The sequence below is a fragment of the Heterodontus francisci genome, chromosome 9 (genome assembly GCF_036365525.1).
Source record: "Heterodontus francisci isolate sHetFra1 chromosome 9, sHetFra1.hap1, whole genome shotgun sequence".
Classification (NCBI taxonomy): Eukaryota; Metazoa; Chordata; class Chondrichthyes; order Heterodontiformes; family Heterodontidae; genus Heterodontus; species Heterodontus francisci.
The window spans coordinates 22,769,842-22,786,598 of NC_090379.1; the positions used below are offsets into that span (position 1 = coordinate 22,769,842).

At 44.9% G+C, this 16,757-nt stretch overlaps 1 protein-coding gene across 1 annotated transcript in view; it reads right to left on the reverse strand.

Moving 5' to 3' along the window:
* The window catches only part of LOC137373437 (prospero homeobox protein 1-like), a 48,628-nt gene that overhangs the window by 20,317 nt on the left and 11,554 nt on the right, over positions 1 to 16,757 (reverse strand). The window contains exon 2 of the mRNA XM_068038260.1: positions 11,536 to 11,637. Coding sequence (XP_067894361.1) covers positions 11,536 to 11,637 — 102 coding nt within the window. The remainder of the gene's footprint in view (positions 1 to 11,535; positions 11,638 to 16,757) is intronic.

Here is a 16,757-nt window from a genome sequence, read left to right on the forward strand (position 1 = left end):
GTGCAGAGAGAAGCAGAGTTAACATTTCAGGTCAGAGATCTGAAGAAGGGTCTCTGACCTGAAATGTTAACTCTGCTTCTCTCTGCACAGATGCTGCCAGACCTGCTGAGTATTTCCAGCATTTCTTGTTTTTAGCTCACCTTTACTGCCTGATATTGAATTACATAGTAGTGTAATAAGAGTGAAACCTCACACTGTGTATACTGGTTTCTGTAATATCACATGTGCTATCATGTGTCTCTCCTATTTTCTGCAAGATGGATTGATAAACTGAGGTGAGGTGAATAAACCAACAAGCTGGTTTGTTTTTACACGTAATCTATGAACGCACAGAATCAAATTTACAGTTATGTTATAACACACTTGGTAACATAGAAAATAGCAAACTGCGCCATACTATCCCTCTTTTCATGGGTTTCATATATTCATTCCCTGGATAAGGGCAAGGCCAGCATTCATTGTCCATCCCTCGTTGTCCTGAGAAGGTGGTGAAGGGCTGCCTTCTTGAACCACTGCAGTCCATGTGGCTGCAGCAGTTTGGTACAACTGAGTGGCTTGCTAGGACACCGAAGACAGCAGTTAAGAGCCAACCATACATAGGCCAGATCAGGTAAGAGCACCAGATTTCCTTCCCTAGAGTGTACAATAGTGTAGTAATTATGTAACTGGACTAGTAATCCAGAAACATGGACTAATAATTCAGTAGTATTTGAATTCAAATCCCACCATGGTGGTTTCAAGATTTTAATTCAATTTTTAAAATAATCTCATAATAAAAAGGGTGGTGTCAGTAAAAGAAAAAGTGGCCATGAAGCAGTTGGATTGTCCAACTACTGGTTCATTAGTGTCCTATAGGGAAAGAAATTTGATGTCCTTGCCCGATCTAGCCCATATGTAACTCCTCACCCACACCAACGTGGTTGACTATTGACTGGCCTCTGAAGTGGCCGAGCAAAATTGTATGAATAGGATATGGATACAGCTTTAATTATTTCCTCTTCTCCAGACAGGAAGCTAAAGAATTAACGTATTCCCTCCCACGGCTTTTCGTGTTTGGGTAATAGACAGTTGAGCTGGCAATCAAGCTGGCTACCACTGTCCAAGATGTGGTTGCCGTGGAAACTACACTCTTCTTCACCACCCACCCACCCACCCCCCCCCCCCCCACCCCATCACCATTGGGCTCACATGAATAGAGCCATTTCAACACTTTTATGTTCCTGTTACTGTGAATGCTACTGGAATGTCTCAGAAAATCTCACTGTTTCAAATGGATTGGTATGTGAAAAATATCAATGCTCCAGTTGCTTTGTCTGGATCTAATTGGCATCTCCATAAACAGTGTGGGTTGTGTGGATTTAGTTCATTGCGAATTGAATTTACCTTAAGAGCATCATCTTAACATGAATGCAAGTATTGTTTACTATTAATGCTGTGGGAACTGTATAACTTCAAGCTCTTTGCAAGATTAAAAAAAAACACATACACCCCCGCAGGCACAAAGTTTTAGTTTAGAGATACAGCACTGAAACAGGCCCTTCGGCCCACCGAGTCTGTGCCGACCATCAACCACCCATTTTATACTAATCCTACACTGATCCCATATTCCTACCACATCCCCACCTGTCCCTATATATTTCCCTATCACCTACCTATACTAGGGGCAATTTATAATGGCCAATTAACCTATCAACCTGCAAGTCTTTGGCATGTGGAAGGAAACCAGAGCACCCGGAGGAAACCCACACAGACACAGGGAGAACTTGCAAACTCCACACAGGCAGTACCCAGAATTGAACCCGGGTCGCTGGAGCTGTGAGGCTGCGGTGCTAACCACTGCGCCACTGTAACTCTGAACTGCTTCTCATTTGAACACAAGTTGTGGATATTGCATCCACCTCACCAGCACTGGCTACTCAGAAAGCAACACAAATATCTCGAGTCTACAGAGTCCATAGACCAGAAAAATGTGAGTCTTGTGGGTTGTGGGCTCCATGGGCAGAAGGAATTTGTGCTGCTGCCTGAAATAATGTGACAATGGGCTATAGCTGTCTGACAACTTTAGATTTAAAAAGCACAGTGTCACTTTGTTTTTAGTTATTTCTTGGGTTAGGATGGAATTCTAGAACATTATGAATTCTAAAACATTCTTTGCTTTTAGGTACTTTCCCTCCTTTTTATTTTCTAATAGTAGCCCACAGAAATTAATTTTGACAGATGTTTTTTGAATGCAAAAGGTTCTTCCCCTTTTCCCCCTCACGTGCGGGTAGAGGCTCCTCTGCCTGTGCCCAAATGAGCAATCTTTGCAAGTTATCCAAGACACTGATTGTGAGCTGGCTACCCAACTGTGGAGGCATTGCAGGCAAGCCCACTCCTGCTCTTACCCGAGGATTCTTGAAACACTGGCTTCCTTCTCACCCTGTTGAGCACAGTGGTACGCTGACCAGTTGCAGCGTTGCTTATGATTTCAGCCATGGCTCAGTTAGTAGCACATTTGTCTCGGAGTCAGAAGATTGTGGGTTCAAATCCAATTCCAGAGACTTGAGCACACAACGATCTAAGCGGACACTCCAGCGCCTTACTGAGGGGATGCTGCACTGTTGGAGGTGTCGTCTTTCAGAGGAAACATTAAATTGAGGTCCAGTCTGCTCTCTCAAGTGAACATAAAATACATGAAGGGAAAGGAATAGAAGAACATTGAATCAGGGCAAGATGAAGTAAGGTGCAAAGAGGCTCATGTGGAGCATAAACACTGGTACTGATAAGTTGGGCTGAATGGCCTATTTCTGTGCTGTCAATTTCATGTAATTCTAAGAATAAAGGAGTTATCCTCAGTATCCTGGTAAAAAGATTATCCCTCAACTAACATCAATAAAACAGATTAGCTGGTCATTATCACTTTGCTGTTTGTGGGACTTTGCTGTGGTCATATTAGCTGCCGCATTTCCTACATTACAACAGTGAATACACTTCAAAAGTACTTCATTGATTGTAAAGTGTTTTGGAATGTCCCAAGGTTACAAAAGGAGCTATATAAATGCAGATCTTTAGTTTAGTTTAGTTTAGAGATACAGCACTGAAACAGGCCCTTCGGCCCACCGAGTCTGTGCCGACCATCAACCACCCATTTATACTAACCCTACACTAATTCCATATTCCTACCACATTCCCATCTGTCCCGATATTTCCCTACCACCTACCTATACTAGGGGCAATTTATAATGGCCAATTTACCTATCAACCTGCAAGTCTTTGGCATGTGGGAGGAAACCGGAGCACCCGGAGGAAACCCACGCAGACACAGGGAGAACTTGCAAACTCCACACAGGCAGTACCCAGAATTGAACCTGGGTTGCTGGAGCTGTGAGGCTGCGGTGCTAACCACTGCGCCACTGTGCCGCCCCTTTCTAATGTTATTTTGACTAACTCAGCACTAGGAAGCAAATCTATGAGGTTCCTTTACTGTAGTGCTTGGTGCAACAAGTAGTGCGTAGAAAGAAAGGCTTTCAAATATAGAGAGCTCTTTCATGACCTCTTAACAGTCATAAGGCACTTTACAATCAATTAAGTATTTTTGAAATTTGGTCACTGTTGTAATAAGGAAATGCAGCAGCCAATTTGCATACAACATGGTCCCAAAACAGTAACCTGATAATGACCAGTTCATCTGTGTTAGTGATATTGGTTGAGGATTAAATATTGACCAGGACATAGGGGAGGACTCCCCTTCCTTTTTTTATGTCAAACTGGGTGAGTAGACAGAAACTCAAATTAATGTCTAATCCATAAAATGGCATCTCCTACAGCTGAACACTGGAGTATCAGCCTAGATTTTGTGCTCAAGTGGACTGATAGAGTAGAAAAAGGGAGACTTATCACTGAAACATTTCATGGCACAGAAACATCTTCAACCACTTCACATGCAGGTTGTTATGTAGGCAAACAGGGCAGCCATTTTGCACCCAACAAAATTCAAAATTGACAATGAGTAAGTGATAGCTATTTTGGTGATGATAGTTAAGGGAAGAATGTAAGAATTCTATGCTCTTCTTTCGTCTTTAATGCCCATCTGAATTACTGATATTAGCAGCCAATCCTCATCAGCAGAACAGGGCTCTACAAGATTTTGGGAAAGATTGACTGTCCAGCGAAGCTCCTCAGTCTCATCCACTCCTTCCATGACAACATGCACTGCACTGTACAGTTTAATGGCTTCACTTCCGACAGTTTCAGAGTGAAGAATGGAGTGAAACAGGGTTGTGTCGTAGCCACCATTCTGTTTGGGAACAACTTCTCCATGCTGCTGACCTTTGTCTTCCCTGCAGATATGGAAGGAGTCTACTTGCACACTAGGTCAGATGGAAAGCTCTACAATCTATCAAGACTGAAAGCGAAGACAAAACATATCATGTCCTGATCAGAGAACTCCTCTACAATGATGATGCGTTAGTCACTCATGGAAAGTCAGCTACAAAGACTCATGGACTGTCTCTCCCATGCCTGTAAACTGTTCCCCTCGACTATAAGCATCACGAAAACCATGGTCATGGGACAGGGTGTTGCATTTCCATCCCTGATCACAGTAAATAACACCCCACTGGAAGTGGTTAGTAAATTCTGCTACCTTGGGTCCACAGTGACAGACAATCTGTCCCTTGAAGAGCTCGAAACACACAGAGGGAAAGCAGCTACCACCTTTGGCTGACTCACGAAATACACATGGAATAACAACAAGCTGACCCTTAGGACCAAGCTGATGGTTTATAAGGTCTGTGTTCTCAGCACCTTGCTGTACAGCTGTGAAACATGGGTGACTTACAGCTACCAGGAAAAGAAGCTCAATAATTACCATCTTTCCTGTCTGTAGCACATTATGGGTATATCCTGGCAGGACAAAATCACAAATGTGGCAGTCCTGTCAAAGGCAGAGCTCCCAAGTGTGTTGGCACTAATCAAACAGAGGTGTCTTTGGTGGATCGGACACATCTGCAGGATGAAAGACGGTCGCATACTCAAGGACCTTCTGTATGGTGAGGTAGCTGGGGCCAGATGACCAGTGGGCACCCAAAGCTCCACTTCAAGGATACTTGCAAGTGTGACATAAAGGCCCTAAATGTCGACTATCGCACCTGAGAGTCACTTGCTGGTGAAAGGGGAATATGGCGACACATCCTGTGGATTGGTGTGCACAACCACAATGACCTACAGCAGCTTGGCAACAGGAGCCAAAATCAGAAACAACAACTCACAGCGTCACTTGGCATCTTCACCTGCAGAACCTGTCTCTCAAGGATTGGCCTTCACAGCCATCAGCAAAGGTGCACCAAGAGAAGACACCCCACCTAAATGGATTGTTTGCTGCGTGTCCATCATCTTTCATAGATGGAAGGATGCCAACCCCTAGTTTAACATCTTAACTGAAAGATGGGTATAGTAATGATTACTCTGAGTCTAAGGCTGTACCTGAGCATTTGATAGGATGCTATAACAGGAAGATTTACTGTGGAACTGAAGGAGCTGTCCATTAAGTGATTTTTTTTTTATTCATTCACGGGATGTGGGCGTCACTGGCCAGGCCAGCATTTATTGCCCATCCCTAATTGCCCTTGAGAAGGTGGTGGTGAGCTGCCTTCTTGAACCACTGCAGTCCATGTGGGGTAGGTATACCAACAGTGCTGTTAGGAAGGGAGTTCCAGGATTTTGACCCAGCGACAGTGAAGGAACGGCAATATAGTTCCAAGTCAGGATGGTGTGTGACTTGGAGGGGAACTTGCAGATGGTGGTGTTTCCATGTATTTGCTGCCCTTGTCCTTCTAGTTGGTAGAGGTCGTGGGTTTGGAAGGTGCTGTCTAAGGAGCCTTGGTGCATTGCTGCAGTGCATCTTGTAGATGGTACACACTGCTGCCACTGTGCGTCGGTGGTGGAGGGAGTGAATGTTTGTAGATGGGGTGCCAATCAAGCGGGCTGCCTTGTCCTGGATGGTGTCGAGCTTCTTGAGTGTTGTTGGAGCTGCACCCATCCAGGCAAGTGGAGAGTATTCCATCACACTCCTGACTTGTGCCTTGCAAATGGTGGACAGGCTTTGGGGAGTCAGGAGGTGAGTTACTCGCCTCAGGATTCCTAGCCTCTGACCTGCTCTTGTAGCTACGGTATTTATATGGCTACTCCAGTTCAGTTTTCGGTCAATGGTAGCCCCTAGGATGTTGATAGTGGGGGATTCAGCGATCATAATGCCGTTGAATGTCAAGGGGAGATGGTTAGATTCTCTCTTGTTGGAGATGGTCATTGCCTGGCACTTGTGTGGCGCGAATGTTACTTGCCACTTATCAGCCCAAGCCTGGATATTGTCCAGGTCTTGCTGCATTTCTACACAGACTGCTTCAGTATCTGAGGAGTCGCGAATGGTGCTGAAAATTGTGCCATCATCAGCGAACATCCCGACTTCTGACCTTATGATTGAAGGAAGGTCATTGATGAAGCAGCTGAAGATGGTTGGGCCTAGGACACTACCCTGAGGTACTCCTGCAGCGATGTCCTGGAGCTCAGATGATTGACCTCCAACAACCACAACCATCTTCCTTTGCGCTCGGTATGACTCCAGCCAGCGGAGGGTTTTCTCCCTGATTCCCATTGACCTCAGTTTTGCTCGAGCTCCTTGATGCCATACTCGGTCAAATGCTGCCTAGATGTCAAGGGCAGTCACTCTCACCTCACCCCTTGAGTTCAGCTCTTTTGTCCATGTTTGAACCAAGGCTGTAATGAGGTCAGGAGCTGAGTGGCCCTGGCGGAACCCAAACTGAGCATCACTGAGCAGGTTGTTGCTAAGCAAGTGCCGCTTGATGGCAATGTTGCTGACACCTTCCATCACTTTACTGATGACTGAGAGTAGGCTAATGGGGTGGTAGTTGGCCGGGTTGGATTTGTCCTGCCTTTTGTGTACAGGACATACCTGGGCAATTTTCCACATTGCAGGGTAGATGCCAGTGTTGTAGCTGTACTAGAACAGCTTGGCTAGGGGCGTGGCAAGTTCTGGAGCACAGGTCTTCAGTACTATTGCCGGAATGTTGTCAGGCCCCATAGCTTTTTCAGTATCCAGTGCCTTCAGCCGTTTCTTGATATCACGTGGAGTGAATCGAATTGGCTGAAGTTTGGCATCTGTGATGCTGGGGACTTCAGGAGGAGGCCAAGATGGATCATCAACTCGGCACTTCTGGCTGAAGATTGTTGCAAATGCTTCAGCCTTATCTTTCGCACTGATTTGTTGGGCTCCCCCATCATTGAGGATGGGGATATTTGTGGAGCCACCTCCTCCAGTTAGTTGTTTAATTGTCCACCATCATTCACGGCTAAATGTGGCAGGACTGCAGAGCTTAGATCTGATCCGTTGGTTCTGGGATCGGTTAGCTCTGTCTATCGCATGCTGCTTACGCAGTTTGGCATGCAAGTAGTCCTGGGTTGTAGCTTCACCAGGTTGACACCTCATTTTGAGGTATGCCTGGTGCTGCTCCTGGCATGCCCTCCTGCACTCTTCATTGAACCAGGGTTGGTCTCCTGGCTTGATGGTGATGGTAATGGTAGAGTGGGGGATATGCCGGGCCATGAGGTTACAGATTGTGGTTGAGTACAATTCTGCTGCTGCTGATGGCCCACAGCGCCTCATGGATGCCCAGTTTTGCATTGCTTGATCCGTTCGAAATCTATCCCATTCAGCACGGTGATAGTGCCACACAACATGATGGACGGTATCCTCAATGTGAAGGCGGGACTTCGTCTCCACAAGGACTGTGCGGTGGTCACTCCTACCAATACTGTCATGGACAGGTGCATCTGCGGCAGGCAGATTGGTGAGGACGAGGTCGAGTATGTTGTTCCCTCGTGTTGGTTCCCCCACCACCTGCTGCAGACCCAGTCTAGCAGCTATGTCCTTTAGGACTCCGCCAGCTCGGTCAGTAGTGGTGCTACCGAGCCACTCATGGTGATGGACATTGAAGTCCCCCACCCAGAGTACATTTTGTGCCCTTGCCACCCTCAGTGCTTCCTCCAAGTGCTGTTCAACATGGAGAAGTACTGAGTCATCAGCTGAGGGAGGGCGGTAGGTGGTAATCAGTGGGAGGTTACCTTGCCCATATTTGACCTGATGCCATGAGACTTCATGAGGTCCTGAGTCGATGTTGAGGACTCCCAGGGCAACTCCCTCCCTACTGTATACCACTGTGCCACCACCTCTGCTGGGTCTGTCCTGCCGGTGGGACAGGACGTACCCGGGGATGGTGATGGCAGTGTCTGGGACATTGTCTGTTAGGTATGATTCCGTGAGTACGACTATGTCAGGCTGTTGCTGGACTAGTCTGTGGGACAGCTCTCCCAACTTTGGCACAAGCCCCCAGATGTTAGTAAGGAGGACTTTGCAGGGTCGACAGGGCTGGATTCGCCGTAGTCGTTTCCGGTGCCTAGGTCGATGCTGGGTGGTCCATCCGGTTTCATTCCTTTTTATAGACTTTGTAGCGGTTAGGTACAACTGAGTGGCTTGCTAGGCCATTTCAGAGGGCATGTAAGAGTTAACCACATTGCTGTGGGTCTGGAGTCACATGTAGGCCAGACCAGGTAAGGACAGCAGATTTCCTTCCCTAAAGGACATTAGTGAACCAGATGGGTTTTTACAACAATCGACAATAAAACTATTGGCCATCATTAGACCAGTTTTAATTCCAGATTTTTTTTTATTAAGTTCAAATTCCACCTTCTGCTGTGGTGGGATTCGAACCCATGTCCCCAGAGGAATACCCTGGGTCTCTGGGTTACTAGTCCAGTGATAATACCACTACACCACCGCACTGCATTAACTGATGTGCAATTCTCCCACTATCAATGAGTGTTCAACCAAAACTTTGTAATCCTGCTAGCAGCGTGGACTGACAATTCTTGGGCATCTTGCATTCTGCCATCAGAGCAATTGCTTCCTTTGTGGCCTGCTAAGCCAGTTCAGCGAGTCAGCAAGCTTGTGTTGTGAAGCCAAATACCTTCATAAGCACAACACTGCTGACATACGGGGCTGATTCACTGTCAAATTGAAATTAAAACAATTGAATCAACAAAAAAACCTCACCCAGTTATCCTTGCTGACATTTCAAGTTTAGTTTCGAAAATATGACGTCGATTTTCAGTGAATTCAGAATCCCTGCACAGGCATGACTGGGATATGCTCAAAGAACTATTTTTTTTTTACAGGCAGCTGGGTTGTAATGAGTCACGGGAGACTGGTGCTAAAAGAAAGACTTTCATTGATTAAGCTCCTTTTTAAAGTGTAGTTACTATTTTAATGTAGGAAATGTGGAAGTTAATTTGCACACAGCAAAGTCTCACCAACAGTAATGAGATAAATGACCAGATAATCTATTTTAATGGTGTTGGTTGAGCCAGGGACAACTCCCTGCTTGTCTTTGAAATACTGCCATGAGATCTTTTAGGTCCAACTGAAAGGGCAGACGGGCCTTGGTTTAACATCCTATCTGAAAGGTGGCATTCCTGAAAGTACAACATTCCCTCAGCACTGGCACTGGAGTATCAGCCTAGATTATGCCAAGTATCATTGCTTTTCTGGCACTGGAACTGTACTGAATTACTAAAAGTGCCCTAAGTTCTACCAGACAGGGAGTGCTTGAAACTAACTCTGGAGCAAATATGGATTAATAGGGGAAATTTTCAGCTCTGGTTCTCCTGGAATGTGGCTCCACTCACCTCATTTACTTTGATTGGTAAAAAAATTCATGCAAGATATAGCTTTAAAAGAGCAAAATCTAAAACTGAAGCAGGTAGTTAGTGTGCTGGAGCAATCCTAACTGTGTTTAGTTGCTACTCCCGACAATATGCTGTTGTGGAAATGCATCAACCAGAGTCAGGACACAGAAATAAAGGGGAAGAGAAAGAAACATCAGAGGGAGAGTCTCCAGGCTTTGATCTTGTGCATTTTCTCTCAGCCATTTTAAAGGTACCGTCACCCTGTGAACAGGTTGCCTGGCTGACCTCTCACACGGGATTAACTTATAGTTGAGGAGTACTAATACTACCATGCTCTTCAGAGAAAACATCATATTCATGGGTGAGTGAGCAGGTCTGTGTCTTTCCTGGGAGACACTCTCAGGAGATTAAGGGATGAATTTGTGCTCGGGTCACTGATCACCCTCTGATTTAATTGTCTGTTCAGCTGTCAGCTCCTGTCGTCCTCTCAGCTGAAGACTAAGCTGTTTAAAACTTCAACCCTTTACCATTCAGTGCAATTCGCAAAGGAAAATTTCTGCTATCCCGTTGACAGAAGGTTACTCTGATAAGGTTAGATGAAGAGGGGTGGGAGGCGGCTTGTATGGAGCATAGACACAGGCATAGACCAGTTGGGCTGAATGGCCTGTTTCTGTGCTGTACATTCTATGTAATTTATCATCCTGTCATTGACTTTACAAAAATCTGGAACTGCTTTGGGATATGACACTACGATGGGTAAAAGATAGCTCAACCATGATCTATTTGAATGGTGGAACAGGCTTGAGGGGCTGAATGTCCTCCCTCTGTTCCAATGGTAATAGCTCTGATCCGCGATGCTAAATCAGCTTAGTTATAGATCCCGAGACAAGCACCATCTGGTGTCTAGGCTGAGCAATTACTTGTGCCTATCTGTATGTAGCAATAGTTATGGGGATACTGGTAAAGCAGCACTTGAGAGTGCAAAAACTCCACATATAAAGTGTCCTTATTTGAAAATACAGCCACTGTGATATAAAGAAGCAGAGAGGTAAAACAGCCATGACGGAATTGAGTCAGACACCCAGGATTAGCTTCCCATTGTTCTTGAAGATTGTCTCATGCTGAATTGCAGGAACGAGGAAAGGAAGCGAGCTCTCGACATGACCTATCAGTGACCTCGCGGGTCAGTGATGCAGGAAAACAGGGATCACACTCACAGAAGGCCAAAAGGAAGAGACTAAGATCAAACAATTGGTGTAGAGTTTTTTTTTAACATTTCTAATATTTAGCAAAGAAGTTCATGGTTGTTCTCAATGATCCATAGGATTGCACATTTCCTGTGTCTCTCATACACACTTCTCGCTAAGGATATACACTTTCTTTGTCCGAGAGCTTGGGGGAACCTGCTCTTGGGAAGCCTGCACCCATCACTGTTGCTTTTTGCCAGCAGTCATGTTAGAGAGCTTCAGTGGAGACTTACCATTCAACTCTCTGCCCTTCTCCAGCAGAGAGGTGTCTGGCTTTCAACTTGTTTTGCAGGTCACCAAAGAATCATACATTGGTGCTCCAGTGCACTTCTCCACTACACCTGCTCTTCCTACTGTAAATACACCCACACATTGCCTCTCCATGACATACATCCTTTCTGTACAAGACACACACCCCTTTTCTCTTAACACTCAGTCCCTTTTAAAAGTCACACAAGTCTCTAACACACACCCTCTTCTCTGCAATGTGCTGTGTGTGCTCCTCAATTGCTGTTGACTAGAGACTCAGCTATAAATTTATTTTGCTTACCTTAACATCTGGGAAGTATGTTTTCAGTGTGGCTGAGCTGGGGTAACGGGTATAGAAGAACATCAGCTTGGCTTTCTTCAGGTGATTGGGTGTTAGTCCCTCCTGAACGTGAAGACTGGTTAAGGAAAGACACACCAAACTGGTCAACTCTGCTACAAAACATTAAATGACCCTTACCTACTTTAAGTTGTTATTCTCCACTACAAAATATTTCATTTCACCAGCTCCCGATGATGAAACACCTAAGCGGAGATTTTCCATTTCAATAATCTTGGCACATGCTGGGAGCACCAAAATGAAAACTTTCCCTTTCGTGTAATTCTGATCCATCGGAACCAAACCAGAGAGCAACATTTAGTAGGGAACCATTTTGCCTCTGAGGTAAATCATAAAACAGATGATTTTTTAAGGAACAATCTCAAGGCAATACATTATGAAGGCCTGTGGGATACATTTTAAATCTAACATCACTTTAGCAATGTGATAATAAAAGAATTGTATGTGCCTTTGTAATGTACCAGGAATTTCCAAATTGCAATCTGTAGCTTCTGAAACCTGGCATTCTGGACAAGGAAACTCAGTTCTGTTTGAATTTAAATTTCTTACTTGCTAATTTGTCCTGTTTAATTGTGATGGGTCTGCAAGTTTGGGAGGAGCTGTTCTTGCCTCGTTGACTAGATTTATTAGTATGGACAACTTGAGCTGTGCATTTTGATCGGAAGATTACTTTAAATATTCGAAACGTGGCTTCTTAAGGCTCCGTGGTGTGAACCCAAGTGTCTCGTAAAAGCAGAAAGAAAACGGGAACACTCTTGCTCTATACAGCAAGTGAAAAACTAAAAAAGCAGAATCTCCTGCAGTAGATGTGTTTCTGTCACATTTCCTTCTATGTTCCCCTTTTGCCTCCTAACAATATATTAATATGTCTCCCTGGCACAGATAAAACGTATCCTCATGGTGTTGGGGGCAATATATTAGCATGGAAAGAGGATCGACAGATTAACAGAGGCTGAATTTTATGTAAAAGATGGCGGCCCGCAAGTGCAGCATTCACAGTGGTTAGCACCACAGCCTCACAGCTCCAGCAACCCGGGTTCGGTTCCGGGTACAGCCTCTGCGGAGTTTGCAAGCTCTCCCTGTGACCGCGTGAGTTTCCCACAGCCAAAGACTTGCAGGTTGATAGGTAAATTGGCCATTGTAAATTGCCCCTAGTGTAGGTAGGTGGGAGGAGAATTGAGGGAAGATGGGGATGTGGTAGGGAATATGGGATTAATGTAGGATTAGTATAAATGGGTGGTTGATGGTCGGCACAGACTCGGTGGGCCGAAGGGCCTGTTTCAGTGCTGTATCTCTCTATGATTCAATGGAACCTCTGCAAACTTAAACGCGGCAGCTCATTAACATGCCTGGGGCGGCCTCCCCACAGCCCCCCCCCCCCCCCCCCAGCGATGATATGGAGGGGGCGGGCGAGCCATCCCTGGGAACGGCGTCTGACGCCACTGCGCAGGTGCCAGCGCTATTTTTAAAGGGCTTAGAGCCCTAAATGACAGTTTGTAAAGAGACAGTACATTTAAAAGTATTAAAAATAATTTAAAAAATCTTTCCAGCCCATCTCCCACCTCCTAATAACCTTACATGTCATTCCTGCCCTCTACCCCCCAAAAATACTTACCTTACCTGACCTTTCCCCCACCCTGCCCAAAGGTCAGAACCTTTGTCTTTTACCCCTTCCCATCACCCCCTTGACCAATCAGGTAAGTTTTTCCCCGCTCCCCCTGAGAAAATCACCTCCTCCCATCTCCCCACAGGTGTCGTGCCTCATTTCCCCAGATGGGACTTCGAAGGCACGGCAATTCTGGCCGCCAGGATGGAGATGACGGCAGCAAATCGGGAACTTCATTAATGCAGGTAAGTTAGTTAATTTATTCAAAAATGTAAATTGTGGTCCCGTCGCTGAGCGGTGTGGGGGCCGCCACGAGGCCTGTCCGCCTCCGTTGAGATTGGGACAGGCCCTGTCTGCTTTGGGGTCAGTGGTGGGCCTCATCCAGAGCAATCTTTATGCCCCCGCCACCATTCCTGACATCGAGGGCCCTATAAAAATCAGCCCGGAGAGTCAAGTGAGAAAACTGTAACTAGTGGGATGTCACGGGGATCAGTGCTGGGGCCTCAACTATTTACAACCTACATCAGTGACTCAGATGAAGGGAGTAAGTGTATTGTAAGCAAATTTGTTGACATTTCAAAAATAGGTGGGAAAGCAAGTTGTGAGAAGGACACAAAGAGTCTGCAAAGGGTTAGAGATAGATTAAGTGAGTGGGCAAAAATTTAGCAGATGGTGTATGATGTGGCAAAGTGTGATGTTATCCAATTTGGTTGGAAGAATAAAAAAAGCGAAGTATTATTTAAATGGAGAGAGACTACAGACTGTTATGATACAGAGTGATCCGAGTGTCCCCGCACAGGAAACACAAAATGTTAGCATGCAGATACAGCAAGTAATTAAAAAGGCAAAATGGAATGCTGGCCTTCATTGCAAAGGGGATGGAGTATAAAAGTAGGGAAGTCTTGCTATAACTGTACAGGATGTTGGTGAGACCACACCCAGAGCACTGCATAGAGTTTTGGTCACCTTATTTAAGGAAGGATATATTTGCATTGGAGGCAATTCAGAGAAGGTTCACTAGGTTGATTCCTGGGATGAAGAGGTTGTCTTATGAGGAAATATTGACCAGGTTGGGCCTATACTCTGGCGTGTGGAAGAATGAGAGGTGATCTTATTGAAACATACAACATTCTGAGGGTAGATGCTGAGAGGATGTTTCCCCTCGTGGGGCAATCTAAAAATAGGGAGCATAGTTTCAGAATAAGGGGTCTTCCATTTAAGATGGAGATGAGGAATTTCTTCTCTCCGAGGGTCGTAAATCTTTGGAATTCTCTGCCCCAGAGAGCAGGGGAGGCAGAGTTTGAATATATTCAAGGCTGAGATAGAGTCTTTCATTTAAGATGGAGATGAGGAATTTCTTCTCTCCGAGGGTCGTAAATCTTTGGAATTCTCTGCCCCAGAGAGCAGGGGAGGCAGAGTTTGAATATATTCAAGGCTGAGATAGACAGATTCTTGAATTCCAGGGGAGTCAAGAGTCAAAGATATAGCATTCGCAATAAATTGGATGAATTAATCGCGCAAATAGATGGAAACAGGTATGATATAGTCGGGATTACAGAGACATGGCTGTAGGGTGACCAGGGATGGGAAATGAACATCCAGGGGTATTCAGTATTTAGGAAGGCCAGACAAAAAGTAAAAGGCGGTTGAGTTGCGTTGCTAGTTAAAGAGGAAATTAATACACTAGTGAGGAAGGATATTAGCTCTGACGATGTGGAATCTGTATGGGTAGAGCTGAGAAACACTAAGGGGCAAAAAACATTAGTGGGGGGTTGTATATCACTGTGGTGATGTTGGGAATGGCATTAAACAGGAAATTAGAGAAGCATGCGATAAAGGAACATGTGTAATTATGGGTGACTTTCATCTGCATATAGATTGGGCAAATCAAATTAGTCACAATACTGTAGAGGAGGAATCCATGGAGTGTATACGGGATGGTTTTCTGGACCAATATTTTGAGGAACCAACTAGAGAACAGGCCATCCTAGACTGGGTATTGTGTAAGGAGAGAGGAATAATTGACAATCTAGTTGTGCGAGACCCCTTGGGGATGAGCGACCATAATATGATAGAATTCTTCATCAAGATGGAGAGTGACGTAGTTGGTTCTGAGACTAGGGTCCTGAATCCGAATAAAGGAAACTACGAAGGTATGAGGCGTGAGTTGGCTATGATGGTTTGGGAAACGTTACTTAAAGGGATGACAGTGGATAGGCATTGGCAAACATTCAAAGAGCGAATGGATGAACTGCAACAATTGTTTATTCCTGTCTGGTGCAAAAGGAAAACGGGAAACGTAGCCAAACCATGGCTTACAAGGGTAATTAGAGATAGCATTAGATCCAAGGAAGAGGCATACAAATTCACCAGAAAAAACAACAGACCTGAGGATTGTGAACAGTTTAGAACTCAGCAAAGGAGGACCAAGGGATTGATTAAGAAGGGGAAAATGGAGTACATGAGTAAGCTTGTGGGTAACATAAAAACTGACTGTAAAAGTTTCTATAGGTATGTGAAGAGAAAAAGATTGGTTAAAACAAATGTAGGTCCCTTACAGTCAGAAACAGGGGAATTTATTATGAGCAACAAAGAAACCAACTAAATGCATACTTTGGTTCTGTCTTCACAAAGGAGGACACAAATCTCATACCAGAAATGTTGGGGAACACAGGGTTTAGTGAGAGGAACTGAAAGAAATCAGTATTAGTAGAGAAATGGTGTTGGGAAAATTGATGGGATTGAAGGCCGATAAATCCCCAGGGCCTGATAATCTACATCCCAGAGTACTTAAGGAAATGGCCCCAGAAATAGTGGATGCATTGGTGGTCATCTTCCAAGATTCTATAGACTCTGGAACAGTTCCTGCAGATTGGAGGGCAGCTAATGTAACCCCACTATTTAAAAAGAGAGGCAGAGAGAAAACAGGGAATTATAGACCGGTCAGCCTGACGTCAGTAGTAAGGAAAATTCTAGAGTCCATTGTCAAAGATTTCACAGCAGAGCACTTGGAGAACAGTGGTAGAATTGGACAGAGTCAGCATGGATTTACATAAGGGAAATCATGCTTGACAAATCTTCTAGAATTCTTTGAGGATGTAACTAGTAGAGTTTATGAGGGGGAGCCAGTGGATGTGGTTTATTTGGACTTTCAGAAGGCTTTCAACAAAGTCCCACATAAGAGATTAGTGTGTAAAATTAAAGCGCATGGGAATGGGGGTAGTGTATTGCGATGGATAGAAAATTGGTTGGCAAACAAGAAACAAAGAGTAGGAATAAACGGGTCTTTTTCCAAATGGCAGGCAGTGACTAGTGGGGTAATGCAGAGATCGGTGCTAGGAGACCAGCTATTCACAATATATATTAATGATTTAGATGAGGGAACTAAATGTAATATCTCCAAATTTGTAGATGACACAAAACTGGGTGGGAGGGTGAGTTGTGAAGAGGATGCAGAGAGGCGTCAGGGTGATTTGGACAAGTTGAGTGAGTGGGCAAATGCATGGCAGATACAGTATAATGTGGATAAATGTGAGGTTATCCACTTTGGTAGCAAAAA